Source organism: Kogia breviceps, chromosome 1 (genome assembly GCF_026419965.1).
Source record: "Kogia breviceps isolate mKogBre1 chromosome 1, mKogBre1 haplotype 1, whole genome shotgun sequence".
NCBI lineage: Eukaryota > Metazoa > Chordata > Mammalia > Artiodactyla > Physeteridae > Kogia > Kogia breviceps.
Window position 1 is genome coordinate 163,407,419 of NC_081310.1, and position 20,174 is coordinate 163,427,592.

Here is a 20,174-nt window from a genome sequence, read left to right on the forward strand (position 1 = left end):
TAGAAAATACTTATTAAGTATTGTTTGGATCCAATTACTTAATAAATACAACTGTAAGATACTTATTCTGGACTAAGGTGTTTGTAAAAAAAATTACTGAGACACTAAGGGGACCATGAACTGAGAATGTTTGGGAATCTCTGTATTAAGCTAAGATCTGAAGGATAAGTAGGCACCTCAAACACCATGCAGTATAATGAACAGGAGCAAAAGACAGGGTCCTCATCCTTGAAGACATTACAATCTAGTTAGGGAGGCAAATCTAAAAGATAAAGAGTTTTGGGGTTTTTTTTTTTTTTTTTTGGCCACACTGCAGGGCTTGAGGTATCTCAGTTTCCAGACCAGGGATTGAACCCAGGCCATGGCAGTGAAAGCCCAGAATCCTAACCACTAGGCCACCAGGGAACTCCTGATAAACAATTTTAAAACAATTTAATGTTAAACTTTAATATTTGCAAAAATCTTTCATATCTTTTCTCATGAAATTCTATTAAGTATGTGTCTTATCTCTACTCTAAATTGAGAACCTCTAGAAGCCAGTATCCCCCAACACAGAGCAAATAGTTTGCATTTAGGAAGTGTTTTCTGGGTCAGTCTCACTTGTGTCCGTTTACTCTCCTTAGCCTTTTCTCAGAATTGAAACCTCCAACTACCCTATGCAAGGGTAACTCTGCTTTAAATGTTCTCCACTCCCCCACATCTCCTGGCTGCTTCTTTCCTACTGTCCTCCTAAATTCAGCTCATACATATCACTGTTCCCCAGGAAGCCTTCCCTGACCCACTGAGCTGTAATTTAAATGTCCCTTATCTAAATGGTCTGTGTGTATATTTCCGTCATAGGACTTACCACTCTGTCCTGTCATAGTCACTGTTTAACTGTAAACTTTTGACAGTAGGGTCTGTGTCTTATTCACCTTAGCAACTATCACAGTGCCTAGCTCTCAAAGAATGTTTTCTGAATAAACGACAAGTAAAGGGAAATTTTTTTAAAGTCTAATTATGCCTTTCACCTTAATGGACTTCTTGGAAAAAATGAGTAATTTACTCAGAAAAACTTTGAAGAGGAGATTAACAAATTTGAAAAAATTAAAATGATTGATAATCATCCACTGCTAGTAAAAAAAAAAGCATACAACTGCTGACAGAAATATAAGTATAATGTTTTTGAAAAGTAATCAAACAATTATTAATTAAAATTTAAAATGCACTTATCTTCTGACATAGCAATCCCACTTTTAGGAATTTTGCTTGCAAAATTAAAAGCATCTATATGCAATATTATATACAAGGAAATTTATTGAAGCACTGTTTGCAATAGCAGAATAATTTCCTGAAAACTACCCTGAATGTCCATCAATGGGGGAATAATACAACTATGCTATGGTAACATCCATATTACGGACTATTCTGCAGCTACTAATAAAAATGAGTTAAGTCTATGTGTAGAGGCCTGAGAGGATAGCCATGATACATTCAGTAAAAAAAAAAAAACCAGAATAACCCCATTTGGAGGTAAAAAAGGTAACTATATGCACTTTTATTTGTAACAATATTGAGAAAGAGTTAATACCAGACAGTTAACACTGGTGACCTCAGGGTTAGAGGTCACCAACAAATATGTATTACTATTGTAACTTAAAATGGAAAGAAAAAAATGAAGTTTTCAAAAGTAAGAATAGTAAATAATCTGAACATATTCTCCCCTCCTCCAAATTATTAACAACAACAAAAATCCCATGTTACTATTACCTTAATGAAAGGGTGGTGCTTCAGGAGAGTTGAGGATTCTATGGACTCTCTTTTACAGATAATTTAAACTTTCCTTTGAAAAAAAAAAAAAAGAAAAACCCAAAAAACCTGTCTCTTACTCCAGCCCATCCCACTGAAAGGAGAAAGGCCTGTTCTGAAGCAAGCTTAATGTCCAGTGGATCTTCCTATCTCGTTTCTTTAATGAGTGGTAGTCTGCTTTAGGGATTTGTAATCAGGAGCTTAAAAATTTTAGAATGCTCATCAGATTTTTACAACTGTACCATTTATTCACTGAGTAAACTGAAGTGTTACATGAGAAATCAGAGTAACACAGAGGTTTCATTCAAATACTTCTGGTCCTGAAAATGGGAGTACTAACTGCTCCTTGGGCGCCCCCTGGAGACCGAATTTTAAATTTTTTTATATCTTCAGGACAAACTCGTGTGCTATATATTCATTCAAAGAATACTTATTAAGCACCTATATGTCAGGCACAATGTTCAACGCTAGAGACAAAAAGATAAATAAAAGCAAATTTCTTATTTCTACATAAAGTCAGTATCACCCAAAACTTTCTAAGCATAGCAGGTAGGATACAATGTATAAGTTACCCATACAGGTCCTGGAGGAAGTTAAAACACAAGATGATAAAAATGCTTCTAGGGTGCTACAGAAAGCAATTTGGCATGGATATAAACTTTAGCATAATTGTTCATTTAAGCAGAATGTTCACCATCTTTAAAAGAGAGTAGGTTTAAATATCCCAGCTAACACATGCAAAACTGTGGTTGTTATTTTCAGACAAGTTTAGGTTATGGCACCATAATTTTTCTTGGGCCAAAACAATATAAATAAAGCTTAATTAAAAAAATTCAAAAATGACACGGTATCTTCCATCATGATTTTTTAGTCACAAGTTATTCCACAATAATAACTCCACTCTGAGCATCTGACTCCTGATTGCACTGATTTAGAAAATGGCTAATTTTCAAAAACAAATTTGAGTATGAGAAGACAGACTTAAAAATTAGTTAGAAAATGAAACAAAACTGAAAAAGATCAGTTCAACTAAATGGGCAAAATTCAATCTCAAAGCCTCCCTCAAACCTTTCCTTTCCAGTTCACAACACTTTGAGAAGATGCTGCATCAGATTTGCCTTTTCTTCCTTAAGGTCTGGGAGAGCAAGTAGCACAGGTAGAATTCACAGCTAGAAAAAAAAACAAAACAAAACCAAGCAACAGCTTCCCTCTGGTGACACCCTCAACCATAACTGTAATGCCCCAGGATATCAGAGGGCCAGATATTCTCAGGTTCTGTAGCAAGGGTCCAAAGATGTACTTCTGGTGGCCTGAGTTGGAAATTAATGTAATCTTCCCAAAGAAACAATTCTGTTTCAGCCACATTTCAGGTATCCTGTTAGCTAAATTAGTAATGGCATGATAGATGGGGAATTTAACCTTGATTTATATAACTTTTCCCCGACAGAAAAAAATTAGCTCCAAAAATTACAATCGTTTAGGATTCAGCTTACATTTGCCTGGATAATAAAACACTGAGTCAAAATGCAAGAGACTCACAAAAGAAACAAAACAAAACAAAAAATCCTCTGACTTAACTGCCCATAGACATTCCATTGTTTAATCCACTAGAAGACAGCAACTGCTGAATTATAAGCTATTTGGAATTGTAAGAAAACAGTTGAATTTAAGCTCATATAAGTGTTGAAATCTTAAAGAATAATATAATACATTATAGAACATATCTCATCATGGAAATCTTATAATTCTTAATTAACAGGCTTAAAATACTATCCACCATTATCAAACAGTAAAGAATAAATACTAGTTACAGAATGTGGAGATTATTTGTAACCCAGTGGAGTAATATGGGTATTATCAGTTTGGCTGTGAACACTTAAAGTCACATTATGATTCAAAATCAAAATATTTAAATACATTCCAATACATCAGTCATAAACCAATTTTTAAAAAGTAAAACTACAGTACACTTCAAAGTAAAAACAACCAATCTCAAAAATTAAGAACAGGAACTCTAAAACAGAGGAAAAAATTATTTGCATCTATACATGCCAGATATTTTACCTCATTTCATATTCATAAATACCATACCAGACAAGTATTATTTCTTCCTTCTTACAGAGGAACCCAAGGTAAAACAACAACTTCTCTGGGACTAAAGAGATAGTAAATGGAACAGTTAGGGTTTGAACCCATATCTGTTTGACTCTAGTAAGTCTTTTCCTCTTCAGAATGGAAGAAAATATTAGCGACCAACAACAGATTCATCTCCAAAATATACAAACAGCTCCTGCAGCTCAATATTAAAAAAACAAACAATCCAATCAAAAAATGGGCCGATGATCTAAATAGACATTTCTCCTAAGAAGACATACAGATGGCTAAAAAGCATCATTACATGGTTGCTAATTATTAGAAAATGCAAAATAAAACTACAGTGAGGTATCACCTCACACACATCAGAATGGCCATCATCAAAAAATTCACAAACAATAAAGGCTGGAGAGGGTATGGAGAAAAGGGAACCCTCCCACACTGTTGGTGGGAATGTAAATTGGTACACCCACTATGGAGAACAGTATGTAGGTTCCTTAAAAAACTAAAAACAGAGCTACCATGCGATCTAGCAATCCCACTCCTGGGCATGTATCTAGAGATAACCATGATTCAAAAAGATAACATGCACCCCAATGTTCACTGCAGTGCTATTTACAATAGCCAGGACATGGAAGCAACCTAAATGTCCTTGACAGAGGAATGGATAAAGAAGATGTGGTTTACATATACAATGGAATATTACTCAGCCATAGCAAAGAACGAAATAATGTCATTTGTAGCAAAATGGATGGACCTAGAGATTGTCATAATGAGTAAAGTAAGTCAGACAGAGAAAGACAAGTATCATATATCTCTTACATGTGGAATCTATAAAATGGTACAAATGGACTTATCTGCAAAACAGAAATAGAGTCACAGATGTAGAAAACAAGCTTATGGTTACCAGGGGGGAAGGGAGGGGGAGGGATAAATTGGGATATTGGGATTGATATTTAGTCACTACTGTGTATAGAACAGATAACTAATAGGGACCTGCTGTATAGTACAGGGAACTTCACTCAATACTCTGTGATGGCCTGTATGGGAAAAGAATCTAAAATAGAGTGGATATATGTATATGTATAACTGATTCACTTTGCTGTACACCTGAAACTGACAGAACATTGTAAATCAACTATACTTCAATAAAAATAAAAACAAAAAAACAAACAAAAATAAAGTCTTTTCTCCTTCCCCTACTATGCTATTTATACATGTAAGAGTTATTTCATATTTACAACAAACACCTGAAACCATCCCATTGTCATGTCTTTTAAAAAGTGAAAAGAACGAACAAAAATAAGGAAAAAAATATTTATGTATTTTTTGGTTGAATTAGCTCCACTTATAGTCTTACAAATGATCAACAATTATAAATACAGCTGTAAAACACATAATGAAGATGTTACCATCCGACTTTTTCTGGATGCTCTTTAGAGAATAAAATATAGGACAGGAGTGGGCTGTATGAACCTGGGAGAGGGGTAAAATCCCAAAGCTAATAAAAGCCATATCCTGGAAAAGAGGAGGAAACTATTTTAGAAGTTCTGGGTCAAAACTTTTGCTGATCACTGAGTTTCACAAAGATTCTTTGGTGTTTTACAGCACTACTGGTCTCCTCTTCTGTTTCTAGATATCTTCTGTTTTCCTTCTCTCCCAAACATGCCCCAGATTCTCCAATAAGCCTTTCACCCACACTGCAGCTAACCACGTATCTGTTCGAAAATTGTTAACGGAATTGAACCATTAACCTTACCACGCTTTGGGGAAGAAAAAAAAAAGTAACACCATTTTAGACTTGGGAGGCATTTCATACTGAGTTTAAATCTGTGTGCACAGCCGCTACTGTTCTAGTGGGGGCAACCGAGACTCGGAGAGAGGAAGTGACTTGGCCATGGACTAAGTAAGTGTAAGTTGGCAGCAGAGCCAGAGGCTGAAGTTTGATCTCATACTCCACGGCTTTTTCCAACCACACCAACCCGGGCTGAGCCTCAGGGCTGGTACTGACTAGGACGGGTTCAGAACACCTAAAGTAACGCCCTGTCGCCCAGGACTCCTTTCTAGGATAAAGACCAATTTTAGTAGACGGTTCAGAGTTTAGAGGGCATGCAAGAATGGTCGTGGTGGAAAAACCGGTCTTCCCTTCAGGCAGCGGTGGGCGCACCCAGCCTCTAACCCAAATCGACGCTGCTGCCGCCTCCGGCCGCCCCACAACCAGCGACACACTGACCTCTGCGCGCTGGGGTCCCCGGAAGCGGACCGTACCGGGATCCCTCTCCCAACCCACTCTCGAGACGAACTTGGTCCCCAAAATGTAAGGAAAGACGGGCGCAGGAACAAAGCGATCCCAAGCAGTCCCCCTCCTTGCTGGGTCCCCCCCCGAGGCGGGCGGACGTGGACTACCAGTCCCGACATGCCGCGCGCCGGCGGACCCTCGAACCACCGCCACGCCGGCGGCGCGCCGGTGGCCTGGACTCGTAGTCCGCGGCTCCGGGGGCGGTGAGGGGTGGGGCGCGTGGGGGAGGCGCGGACAGCCGCGCGGTGCGGGACGGGCCGGCCCGGCGTCCGGTCAAGCACAGGGAGCCGTCGGCTGCCCGGGCCTCACCTCGACGATGCGGGCGCACTGGGTCCCCTTGCCGGCGCCGGGACCGCCGAGGACGAACACGACCTGCGGCCTCATGAGGCGGTGCGGGCAGAGGAAAAGCGGCCGGCCGGTGAGCAGCGGGAAGCTAAGGCCTAGGAAGTGCAGCAGCCGGCGGCCGCAGCTGCGAAGCATGCACCGTGGATCGGTAGGACGCTGATATAGCTGACAGCGGCCGGACAGGCGTTGGAGCAGGAGCGGGGCACGGAAAAGGGGGCGGGCCGAGCCGGCGCCAGCCGCGGTCCAGCCGCCGTGGCTGCCGAGGCGTCCGCGCCGCGGCCGGAAGGGGCGGGCTTCCACTTCTCGCTCGTTGGCCGCGCCCCTACGTCCCCCACGCGGGGTCGCGCTCGCGTCCTCGCCGCCCTCTGCCGGCTCATTGATTCTTTCGGTCCTCGGGTCCTTTATCCTGAGCCTGCTGGTGTCGGGCCTGTGCTGGCGTCTGGGATGTGACCCACGACAGAGCAAAGCCCATTGTCCCTGCTCGCAAGTTTAAATTCCAGGGGCCAGGCAGCCGACCTGAACAAGTCAATACACGAATAAATAAATGAAATAGCAATATCCGCTTTGAAGGAACCAAACGGAGGAATAACAAGAGATGAATGTAATTTGGGTAAGGTAGAACTCTGAAGAGGTGACATGGAAGCCAAGTCCTAAGGATAGCAAAGAGCAAAACTAGGCAAAGACTGGGATAGAGTGTCCCACAAAGAGAGAAAAGGCGAGTGCAAAAAACCTAAAACTTTCAACTGTTAGAGCAATTGAAAGGCCAGTGAGATCAGAGCTGTGTGAAACGAAGGAGGGAATGAAAGGTGGGAGAGTTTGGCCCACGGCAGATCAGTCAGGCCCTTTGGTCAAGGAAAGGAGTTTGGATTATATTCTAATTGCAATGGGGAGCCCTTTTAACTATAACTCCATTTCCCTGCCCCTTGCATTAGGGAAAAATCCTGAGAACAGAAGGAGTCCAAGGAATGAGTCTTAGTGAACAGACCTTTAAAAGTTCGAGAGAGGAAGAGGAACCTGAGAAGGCAGAGCCAGAAAGGTAAGAGGAAAACCAGGAAAATGTGGAGTTCCAGCAAAGAGAGTGTTTGGGGTGGGACTGTGGTGGTGTAGTAGTGATCACTTAAAAACAAATGAGTACAGATAAATTGGCTTTGGTAGCAGGGAGACTTATGAACTCTACAGTTCTGCCCAAAGCAAATCACACACTATATCTAATTTGAATCCCGATTGAAAAAGGAGTGGATAGGAGATGAGTAAATGAAAACAATACTGAGAATAAGGGTCAAGGCAAAGTTCATTTAGGATGGGAGATAGGGGCCATGCTGTCTAATATGGTAGCCCCTAGCCACATGTGGCAATTTAAATTAATTACATTAAGAACAATTAAAAACTCAGTTCCTCAGTCACAATAACATTTCAAGAGCTCAGTAGTCACATGTGGCTAGTGGAAATTGTATTAGACAGCACACATGCAGAACCTTGCTGTCATCACAAAAAGTTCTATTGGTCAATGCTGTACTCAAGCTTGTATTTAAGCCACCAGGAATGATTTGACAGAAAGGAAGAAAGGTAACCCCTTGAGAAGAAAAATCAGAAGGGCAGGTCCAAAGGGCACATAGAGGGCCTTAGATGACTTAAAAGGTCTTAGAGAGGAAGATATTCATTTGTAACAGGAGTTACAAGAAGGGTAGAGTCACAGGAAGATTTGATAGAAGGAAGCGTTCCTGTCTGATAACTTCTATTTTCTCAGTAAAGAAAGGACAATATTAGCTGAGGGGAAGGAGAAGGGACTAGGATATTTGAGAGAGAGAAGGTATGAAATAGACATCTTTGAGAGTGGAAAATGTGTTTTTCTAAAGAAAACTAATCAGTAGGACTTCTGGGAAGTATTAAGAGCTCATCTGGTTTTTGAGACCATAGGTTTAAAATAATTGAAGATATTTGACTGTTCAGGTGCAGGCAGAGAGAAGGCAGACTGTTGAGTTCATCTGGGATTGGGGTTTTGCCAGGGAAGTACAACAGAGGGAGAGAAGACTAAGGGAGTGTTTGCAAGAGAATGTTTATGATGATGTTTGCAGAATCAAAATCATACAGAAAAGCAAATGGTGGCATGTGAGGGCTAATAGTGGGGATGTGGAGGGGAGCCAGGAAACGGGCCAAGGTATTAGAAGTATTGATGGCAAAGAACGGTTGCAGTGGAGTACTTGAGCACGTGAGCAGGCAGGCAGTACAGCTGCTGGTGCTCTGAGTGGGATATTTGGAACTGAGGTATCAGAGATTCTGAGTTTCTGCTGATGCTGAAATCCGGGGTGAGCCCATGGGAGTGGAAGAGTGAAGCAGATGCACACCCTGTTATTAGAACTGAGAGGCCAGGGTGTTAAATTTATTATCCAAGTAGAAGTTTAAGTGAGATAATATTGGCGTGAAGAGAGAGACTACAAGAGAGAAACTAAGTTGTTGAGGGCAGAGTGCCAGGAGGGGATACAAACAGGAGAGGAGGATAGTGGTACAGCCTTCTGTCTGGCTACCATCACTCTCCTTTTCCCTGTACTACCCCTTTCCTCTTCCACCACAGTATTTTCAGCCTCTTCCCCATTTTTCCCCCAACTCCTCCACTCTTTTTTTTTTTAATTTATTTAATTTATTTTTGGCTGTGTTGGGTCTTCGTTGCTGTGCGCAGGTTTTCTCTAGTTGCGGTGAGCGGGGGCTACTCTTTGTTGTGGTGCGTCGGCTTCTCATTGCAGTGGCTTCTCTTGTGGAGCACGGGCTCTAGGTGTGCAGGCTTCAGCAGCTGTGGCTCACGGGCTCTAGAGCACAGGCTCCGTAGCTGTGGCGCACGGGCTTAGTTGCTCTGAGGCACGTGGGATCTTCCCAGACCAGGGCTCGAACCTGTGTCCCCTGTGTTGGCAGGCAGATTCTTAACCACTGCGCCACCAGGGAAGCCCTCCACTCTTTTTTATTTTACTTATTTCCATTCCCCTCCCCTTCTTTTACCATTTCTAACTTCCTCCCCTTCTCCCCATAGACTTCTCTTTTCCTTTTCTTCTCCCCACCCTCTTTCTTTGCCCCTCTAATCCGTTCTCCCTTCAGTTCCTGCTTTCTTCCTTTCCACGTTTCTACCTTTCCCTTCCCATCATGGAAGAAGGAGTGGAATATCTCTGATGATCATAGCTGGAGAAGTCTTATTATTAATAACTATTATTCTTATAGCTTCAAAATAGTCCTTGTTTATGACACCTGTCATAGCTACTATCTTATCAATTTAGTGACATACGTGTTACTATTATTCTCATTTTGCAGATGAAACCAAAGCCAAAAGTTGTCTGAAGACAGCCAGCCAGTAAGCAGCAGGAGCTGGAATTCAGCTTGTTGTTGTTGCTATAGAGTTGGCATTATCTCGTTTAAAAAGCAGAGCACATCAAGGTTGAAAGGAACTGTAGAGTTCCTAAGTCCAAAGTCTTCATGTTACCAACGGGTAACAGGTAAGAAAGTAAGTTCCTGATCCAAGATCTCTTCCCACTTAGTACAACAAATAATTAGGACTCAAGGAGGATTAATAGGTAGGGGCATCTGACTAAGAGCAGGGAGACCTATGTTTAAGTCCCTATGCTACCAATAAATCGTTGTAACCTTAAGAAACTCCTGTGGACCTCAGAACTTCGGTTTTTCATCTTTCAACTAGGAAATGGAGAGAAGTGTAAAATGAAAGCCTTGGTGTAGAGGACCTCAGACCATCCTACTGTATTTAGTTTTTTGATAAGAGGGACAGTTATCCAATTGCTGCTACTATGCCTCTTGAGGGCATGTCCCAGGTAGCTAGCATAGGGATCTGCAAATTTTTTTCTGTAAAGAGCCAGATAATAAATATTTTACATTTTGTGGCCCATACCATCTCTGTTCAGCTACACAAGTTTGCCATTATAGTAAAAAGCAGCTTCAGACAATACATAAACAAATGAACGTAATAATGTTCCAAAAAACTTTTTTTAATGGACACTGAAATTTGAATTTCATATAATTTGCACATGTCTCAAAGTGTCATTCTTTCTTTTATTTTTTTCATCCATTTAAAAATGCAAAAACCATTGTTAGTTTGTAAGTCTATACCAAAACAGGTGCCCACAGGCTATAGTTGCTGCCCCCTGGCCTAGCAGAATGCCTGGTGTTAGAAGTCCAATCCAAGCTCAGAGGAAGGCTCCAAATCCTCCACCTACCAGGGAGGAGGACCTAGGACATGTCAGCTGAAAGTAAGAATGACTGGTCATATTGTAAAGAGGTAGTAGGAGTACAAAAAAAAGGCCATATTGAAGCAAATGTGCCTCTTTTCCATTGTGCATTTTTAGCTTTCACTAAAAGCCAAAATTATTCTTTGGCTTTTAGTGAAAGCCTTGTGCCCTTTTCACATGCGTTAGGAGAGAAACAAAAAGATAGTCTTTCTGGCTCCCATGATACAGTCCACCAGTACTAATGATTCCACATAGGATTCTGGGTTCAAAACTTCATTGTATACTTAGAGCAATATGTAATGACTTTTCTCTCTTTGACTCCCTGGAGAACTTGACTACAGTAGGCTAAGTCCTTAGTATCCTGCACCTTGCACATCTCCTGCCAACCATGCTAGGCAACTGAGGAAAATACTAAAGAAGAAAGATATTTAAAAAAAAGTGAAACCTAGATACCCACATCTGCCAAGGGTTTTCCAGGAAGTTATTTCCAGGAAGAACAAGACTAGGCCAAAAGGACATTTTATTATTTGTTGGCTCCTTGGGCCTATTCTGGTTATCTGTTCCTACGTAGCAAACCTTAGTGGATTACAACAAGGAATGCTTGGCGTGGGAACACCACCCCCAGCCCAAACGGCACACACATTTGGTGACCAGAAGTGTTCAGTATGAGTAGTGCTGTGGGTAGACAGAGGAGACACCTGGGAGTGTTTTTCCAAGACACCTGTTTACCACACCAGGCAGTCCCATGGAGCCAAGCCAAGGAGGCTAGGATCTGTAAACGACACGTGCTACTCTGATGCTCGAACATTTAACCCCTCTGCTTGTCTAGAGGGAAAGGTCTAACTCTTAGCACCTTGGTCCTCATTTGTCCCCAAAAAATTCATTTTGCCTTAGCCTTATATCAGTGCTCCTACTCCTTGGAGGTGGCAGAGAAGCAATGAGTTCCACCTAGATGCAAAACAATCAGACCCTCAATAAGAAAATGTCTCAATAAGAACATATTGAGTAAATGGCTGTCACCTGTAAATGGTAGAGGGCCATTTCCTACCTAAATCCATAGATTGAATCCATAGATAACATAAATTTGATTAATATCTATTGAATATCCACTATGTGCCAAGGATTTCACTTATATTACTTAGTTTTTGGATGATATTCAAACTTATAAATAATCAGTACAATCAGAATATTTATAGAGATTTCTGTGCTGGGGATTTGCTGTGCCAGGCATCAGTCCTCTAATTGTGGGGTCTTGAGGAGGTCCTAGGTATCCCAGGAGAGGGGAAGAGGGCATTCAAAGTTCTCAGGGGAGAAGCTATATCCAACTCATATGGAAATAATTCACTTTTAACCACCAACACAATCTCACCAGTTGTCTGTTGGCTAAACATCAAGCCTTGCCTTATAAAATGCTCGTAATGCTATGAAGTTAGTACTGTCATTTTGCAGATTGAAAAAGAGAACCAAGAAGTGGAAGTACTTTGTTCAAGGCCACAGAGGCAATAGATAGCAAAGCCAAACTCAAACTTAGCATGTATAGCTTCAAAATATGCATTCTTTCTATACATTACTGACTCTTTATGAGATAAAAAGTTCCATACTCACAAAATCCCTTCAAAGTAAGTTCTATTATAGATGAGAAGACTGATCTCAGAAAGATGTATAACAAGAGCTATCCTCAAAACCCACTCCTACCCATATGAGTTTATTTATCAAGTACATTGGGTCTTTGGGGCATATATTCAGTGTATGCATACTGTTCCCAGAGTATAGCTATGTTCCTAGTGAACTCTCGAGGGTCTTGAGAAGTAGGGCCTTGTCACCATTTATGTCCTATTTATCATAATTGTCCTTTAGATATCTGTTCCCATACTTTCATTTTCCCACTCTTGACCACACCTGTTTGCTTGTATGTGCTGTTCATTTTTCAGGATTCAGCTCAGGTTTTACTTCCTCCGGGAAGCTCTCTGTAAATTCCCAAGACTGGGTTAGGTGCCCCTCTTTTGTGTTTCTACACCCACTACCACCACCACCACATTTACTCTGTTCCTTGTTTACTTCTGGCCTAACACTGTGGTATATTGTGTATCTCCATACTAGATTTAGAGCTCCTTGAAGGACGAGACTATGTCTGATTACTCTTTGTACAACATAACAATGTCTTACTGTTACAACGTTATTTACTCTCTTAAGGGAACTCCAAGGTTCTGGGAAGATTCAGAATATATAACTTGGTTGCTGCCACTCAAGTTCTATCTACAATGGTCTTTGGCAACTACTTCCTTGTAATTCCAGAAATACCTTTCTTGAGTATGCATAGGAACTGGTTTCTAAGATCAGTCTGGGTGATGGAACAAAGATAGGGCATGTGGGTGGCACAGGTGGGTGGGTGGCAGGCCATATGCTTTGCATTCAAGACTTTATAGCCATCTGTTATATTGTGATCTATTTCCTGGAGGGATGCTTAGCCCATTACACAGCCTGATGCTTAATGAAGGTTCTAAAATGAAGATTCACGTTATTCAGATTTGCATGGTTATTGCTGTAATGCTTTATCAAAGGAGCTTTTATCAAAGATTCTGAGAGCATTGGTTAAAAGAAACATGGTCTTTTAAAAGCTGATGTGCCAAATCTGGCAACAGACAATATGCCTGCCCTCTTGGGAGTGACTGTCAGCTGAGCTCAGTCCATACTGCAGAATGGCAGCCTGACCAGTGAAGGGAGATTGTCTTTGGCAGGTCTTACAGTGTTTTTGCCTGTTAACTTTGCAAGCCTAGGTAGTTTGGTTATGCCCACAGTGTCTTTGTCTGCAAAATCAGGATGATGGTAAAAAAAATCAGTGTGGCCAATACTTACAGAGAATTTACCGATGTGTGTTATTTGCTCATTCTAGTCTTTATTCCAAAAAAATCCAAGCTCTAAAAAATAAGTAAAATAAGTCAACATGACTTGACACATAAATTGTTATTATCACCTCTCCCAAGAGGTTTGAGTCTCAAAGGAATTGTGCTTAAATTAACAGATTAACGGTCCCCCTTAACAATATGATGTTCCTTAAAAGCAAAGCTGTAGTCGTTTTGAAAAAGCAGCAGTCCAGCCTAGCTCAGAAGTGTAAATACAGAAAGGGAAAGTTGGGTGTTTGGAGAAATTTAGTAAATAAGGACAGAACCGGTAACTGATTCCAACTTCCCTGTTCCTGGTGAAAACAATAGCTCTTTAATTCCCACGACTAGCCTATTAGCAGGCACATCAGGGTTTATAACACTGAACATTTACCAGGTCTAATCATAAACAGCATGTCACGTGGTCAGGGACTGAAAGGGAATAAGGAAAAATGAAAACAATTGATATGTTAGAATGTAGAATTTTGGATTAATTTTTCCCTTTACATTTTTTTCTTTGTAGCATTGTTTATGCAACAAATTCATACATTTTTTAAAAAGTATGACATACTGGAAATGGTTCTCTGTGAAGCAAATTAAAGTGCTTAGAAATTTGAAAAATAATACCGGTAGCTTTTCTCTGTAGGGGCCAATAGCCATAGCAATTCCATGGTGCCCTGAAATGACATAAATATATATAAGCAAGGATCAAAGAATAGCACAGTATATATTCAGTCTATTTAAACTGGCCTGTAATCTAACAATAATTCATATTTGCTTTGGATAATTACCTCTTATTACCCCCCCATAAAATTGTGCCTTCCTTGTTCTTTGCTTGTCATGTCCTTCCAGTTCCCCATGCCATCTAGCACAAAGCTTAATGTGTAGTAGATCCTTGGTAGAACATTTGTAGATTTTATTTCACTAAGTTTATTCTCTAATTTAACAAATCAATTCCCTTAATCTCTATGTATGTACAGCAATGTGTTGCTCATTTATTAACTGTCAGTTGTCAGTATACCTGGACTAATAATATATGGGCAGCCTTTTAATTAACTTTCACACTTATTATGAATTAACTCTTTTATGATAATGTACAATATACAAATGAGGAAAATCAATCTTACAGAGTTTAAATGGCAGAATTGGGGCCAGATGCCCAAAGCCAATGCTTGTTACATCGTACCATATTTCAAAAAAAACTTTTTAATACCTAAGGAATAAGCCCTTTGGACTCCTCCAGGTTGTCCTAAATATGAGGCTGAGTCATTCCAATCCAAAAATGAAGTCAGTAATTACTTTTCATTCAATTCAAAAAATATCAACTCTATCCATAGCATTTAATGTATATCCTGCTTAGAAGTCCAGTGGTAACAAAATGTTTAATTGAAGTCTTTTTGAGTTATTATTAAGCAAAAAAGAAGGCATTTATCTTATTTTATTGCTGTTGTTCAAAAAATTAGCATATACTTCAACTCTCCTCTTGCCCCCTCCTCTCTTTTTTTTTAAACAGAGTTTACTTTTAAGAACAGTTTTAGACTAACAGGAAAATTGAGAATATAGTAGAGTCTCCTCATACCGCCCCCCTCCGGCCACCCAGTTTCCCCTATTATTAACATCTTATATTTAGTATGGTACATTGTTACAATTAACTATCCAATATTGGTCACTATCATTAAGATCCATAGTTTATTTACATTTTCTTAGTTTTAACCCAGTCTTATTTTTCTGTTCCATGATACCTCATTACGTTTAGTTATCTCTTTAGGCTCCTCTTAGGTAGTTTCTCAGACTCTCCTTGTTTTGATAACCTTTACAGTTTTGAGAAGTACAGTTCAGATACTTAATAGGATTCCCCACTGTTGGAATTTGTCTGATGTTTTTCTCAGGATAAGTCTGGATTTATAGATTATTGGAAGGAAGACCACAGAGGTAAAGTGCCATTTTCATCACAGCATATCAAGTATACATACTATTGGCCTTGATCAACTGTCTGAAATACTGATGGTCAGGTTTCTCCCCTGTAAAGTTACTCTTTTCCCCACTCCTTTACATACTGTACACCTTGGAAAGATGTCAATATGCCCAGCCTACACCTAAGGAGTAGAGTGTTGTGTGTTATGCTTGCCCCTTCCTTTTTGTCTAATTCACATCATCTTACATTTCTCTTTCAGATATTTTAAAGTAGTTCTCAAAAGAAAACATAAATCATGAGGGGCCCACACAAAATTTTTTTCTTTTACATCCTAAATTCACTCTGTAATCAAATTCTGTTGAGTTTACCTTCAAAATATACACAGAATCCAACAACCTCTCACCACCTCCATTGCGGTTCAAGCCATCAATCTCTCCCATACGTTACTGCAGCAACCTTCTAACTGGTCTCCTTGCTTGTGCCTTTGATCCCTACAGTTTATTCTCTATGTGGCAACCATAGTAATGCTTTTAAAACCTAAAATCAGGGCTTCCCTGGTGGCGCAGTGGTTGAGACTGCCAATGCAGAGGACACGGGTTCGTGCCCCAGTCCGGGAGGATCCCACATGCTGCGGAGCAGCTGGGCCCGTGAGCCATGGCTGCTGAGCCTGCGCATCCAGAGCCTGTGCTCCGCAACTGGGAGAGGCCACAACAGTGAGAGACCCGTGTACCGCAAAAAAACCCAAAAAACAAAAAACAAAAAAATAAAACCTAAAATCAGATCTTGTCATTCTCCTATTTAAAATCTTCCATTGGCTTCCAGTCTAACTGAAGAGTGCAGGTAAGTCCTTATAATGCCTTATTTGATCTACCAACACCTCCTCCCTCTTCAGCTGTTGATATTCTTCTAACCCACTTTGCTCAGCACATACTGGCCTCCTGCTCTTCCTTGAAGATGCCAGGAAACTCTCACCCCAGGGCCTTTGCACTTAATGTAAAGCATGGCAGCCATCAAAGTGTGCCACCTGTATCTCTCTCTAGAAAGAACTTGACAATTAGCTGCACAGAGTACACTTGGCTGACAGCCTCTTGTTATGGTCTTCTGGATATGCCTTAATTTTTGTGCTTGCTCTTTATGGGAAGCTCCAGGCAATGACTGAGCACAGCAAGGGTTCTAGTCATTTCTACCTAATGTGGGACTCCTCCAATGGTTAATCTTTGCTCCAGAGTTCCCCAGCCAACTTTGTCAGACGTGCATCACTGGCTGAGGCTCTTCCTCTTCTCATACCAGAGCTGAGGAACTCACCAGCATTTCTCTTAAAATGTGTGCCCTAGATTCTAGGAATTTTTCCAGGAAAGCAGAGAATGACACTCTATGGAGCATATATTTCTTGGCTAGTTTGATACATTTTTCAGGATAGTGTCTTCACTCTGTCAAAAGGGTGGATGCATATTTAGAACAAGACAGACTACAAATGCAGCACAGACTTCAAGACACTCCCATATTGCTCAAGAAACTAACAAAAGTCTAGAGAAACGTAAGTGACATTTGACATTTCGAATCTGGACTCCGCACTAACTAGCTGTGTGATCCCTTGTTGAATAGGGATAGTAATAACCTACGTTGACTGTTAGGACAATCGAATACGATAATGGAGGAGGCTCAATTACCAACAATACTTGTGGAGACAACTATAAATCATCACACTAATACTAATACCATATGCTATATATATATAATACCAATACTATATATAATACCAATACCATACATCATACATAATACCAGTTTTCATTGTGGAGATTAGTATAAATGGCTTATAAATTTGTCACGTTCTTTTCTCGAACAGGAAGGAACTAAAAATTTTTTATGTTATTGAGAGGAGAGGACGATTCTTAGGAAACAAACTGGAAGAAATCTAACTTCCTCTCTGTTTTTGTCCAATCAAGGGATTTGGTACGTTTCTAGTCGCCGAGCGAGGACCAGGGCAACGAGCACTTCCGATTCCCTCTGCCATCCTCTCATCCGCCAGACTGGGCTTTTCACTGCGCGTGCGCAAAGCCCGCCCCACCCCGGAACTTAACCGTTGACGAAATTGAAGAGTTTAAATCCTCCGGAACCTAATCCTGGAGCGCGGGTGGCGCCTTCCTTTCTCCACGGGAGATTGGGATTGGTCGGCATGGGACCGGTGCGGGGCGTTGATTGGCTGGAGCGCCAGGGTGTCGCGGCGACCGTGCGTGACGCCTTCGGCACCGCCCTTGCTCCCTGACGGGTTGGGCTTCTGACCAGTCAGCAGGCGCGGCGCGGACTTCGGTTGCGCGAGCTTCTGTTTGCCGCCCTGGTTCCCGCGACCTCAACGTCCCAGAGGCGGGGCGGAGTCGGCGGAGGCGCTCTTTGGGGTCGGCCTCTGTTCCGGCCCAACAAACAAACCTCGACTCGGCGGAGGTTGCGGTGAGTGGGGATATGTGCTTCGGTTTTCGTGAGGAGCGGCAGCAGGAGGGGGGGAAGGAGGGTGGGCAACACTCAGGGCCCAGTGGTGGGTTCAGGCCTCCAAGAGCCTGGACTAATGAAGTGAAGAGAAGCTAGTAGGAGAAACAAATTAAGCGGACCATGAATTCCTTGGGAATCGTTTGTACGTACGTGTGTGAACGTGGTTTGCAATCGATAACGTGCCGTTTAAAGTTTTTACTGTGAAAATTTCTTGACTAAAGCCCCGTGTGCTCGGACAGCTACATAGTAAGGAATCATTTAACGTTTGAGGTTTGTGGTCTACTGGAAGTAATGTATAAACAACAAAGCGTGAAAATGCTGTGTATGTGAACACAGGCGGTAGTAACACCACCATGGTGCCTAGGAAATGGTTTCACAGAGGAGTTGACATTCGGATTGGATTGTGAAGGATGATGGGGGTTTACCAGAGCTTTCCAAGTAAAGGGGACAGCCTGTGTGCAAAGATACTCGGGAACTGCAAGTAGTTCACTTTGATTGTGTTGTTGGAGTGAATAGGGGTTAAGTTTGGAATAATAGGGTGGGGCCAGATTTTGAAGATCCTTTATTCTGTACATAAAGAAGAGCCATCAACTCTTCAAGCAGAATAACTTGATCAGATTTATATAGAAATAACCCTTCTAGCAGCACTTTGGGGACATTTCAGTAAATCTGGTGAGAGCTGATGAAGTCAGAACTCAGGTAGCAGAGATGGAAAGACAGAATTTACATCGGGGAAGAGGGAGGAAGGAAAAGGTAAGGATGACTTGATGGTTTCTATTATCCAGGGAGAATATGTTTTGCTAGGTATAGGTGTTATGTTTCACTAGCTTTAATTGCTTGTGTGTTACTGTCAGAATAAACTGTCTCGTGTGTTTTTTTAAAATGAGAAGTAGATCAACATTATCTTTTTACTCTAATGCATAAAGGAAGAGCAGATAAATATGGAGTTTTAAGACTCTTGTTTAATGAAGAAAAACAGCACTTTATTACTTCCTAGAGTGACAACTATCAATCTGAATATTGTTATCCATGACAACCAAGTAGCATAGAAAGACTTTAGAGTTTAAAACATGCATTGCTTGGAAGCTGCGTGAAGTCCAGATACCTCTAAGAGGGACTTTTTTTTTTTTTTTTTCTTTTTGCGGTATGCGGGCCTCTCACTGTTGTGGCCTCTCCCGTTGCGGAGCACAGGCTCCGGATGCACAGGCTCAGCGGCCATGGCTCACGGGCTTAGTTGCTCCGCGGCATGTGGGATCTTCCCGGACCAGGGCACGAACCCGTGTCTCCTGCATCGGCAGGCGGACTCTCAACCACTGCGCCACCAGGGAAGCCCTAAGAGGGACTTTTTAATCAACCTTACAAGGGCACTTTCAATAGGATTTTGTTCTTGTAAATATTTCCAGCTTCTGACTTTCACTAAAAAATTCTTCTAAATGACTTCTGCACCAGCATGAATAATTCTCTCCTTCCTTATCTTGCTTTAAACAATTCATTTTTGCTATAATTGAAGTAGAATGTACAGGACCTAAAGATTAACTCTAAGATTTAATTAAAAGACATAGCAAATAATGAATTGTAAAGAAAGGATTTTGAGGTTTGTATTTTGCTTAGATAATATTTAGATTTAGATATCCAGTGGGCAATTAGAAATATGGGCTTGAAACTCAAAAGAGAGGTGGAAGCTGAAAGTTTGGTATATACAGATAGGTGTGGAAACAATTGAGAGCGGATGAGCTTACCCAGAGAGGGTATGTGGAGCCAAAGAAACACCACTGACTTGGCACTGATACAAGTTAGTTTGTGGATATGCAACATTTGCCTCCCATCTCCACAAGATTGAAGATTCGTTGACTTTATTATAGACCTGATAAACATCTGGCCCAAATTGTTCCTATTTGCTTCTTTGTGGTTTTCTGGATATTATGAGGCTTTTGGTCAAAATCTCATGCCCAAAATACTACTGCCCTACCCAGCTCACTAAATTCATACAAGGATCTTGGGGCAGAATCTGTACTTTCCTTAATGAATAGATATATTGGTGGGTTTTGCTGCCTAGAATAAATATTAACATTAATTATACTGAATATTGTAAAGTATGAAAATGATCAGAATCCACAAGCACTTTATCTTATTAATTA

At 41.1% G+C, this 20,174-nt stretch overlaps 2 protein-coding genes across 6 annotated transcripts in view; one reads left to right on the forward strand and one right to left on the reverse strand.

Moving 5' to 3' along the window:
• Positions 1 to 6,906, reverse strand: part of CMPK1 (cytidine/uridine monophosphate kinase 1) — a 34,552-nt gene extending 27,646 nt beyond the window's left edge. Inside the window, exon 1 of the mRNA XM_059058328.2 lies at positions 6,491 to 6,906. Within this exon, the coding sequence (XP_058914311.1) occupies positions 6,491 to 6,661 (171 nt within the window). The 5' untranslated portion in view covers positions 6,662 to 6,906. The remainder of the gene's footprint in view (positions 1 to 6,490) is intronic.
• Positions 6,907 to 9,823: 2,917 nt separating this feature from the next.
• STIL (STIL centriolar assembly protein) overlaps positions 9,824 to 20,174 on the forward strand; it is a 61,196-nt gene continuing 50,845 nt past the window's right edge. For 2 of the 5 annotated variants that reach the window (XM_059058259.2, XM_059058283.2), the window contains exon 1: positions 17,910 to 17,997. The gene's annotated coding sequence lies outside the window, so the exon portion shown is untranslated. Of the gene's footprint in view, positions 10,006 to 17,495; positions 17,998 to 18,243; positions 18,283 to 20,174 lie in introns of those variants that run through there. The other 3 variants (XM_067008280.1, XM_059058275.2, XM_067008278.1) reach the window with 3 other exon arrangements.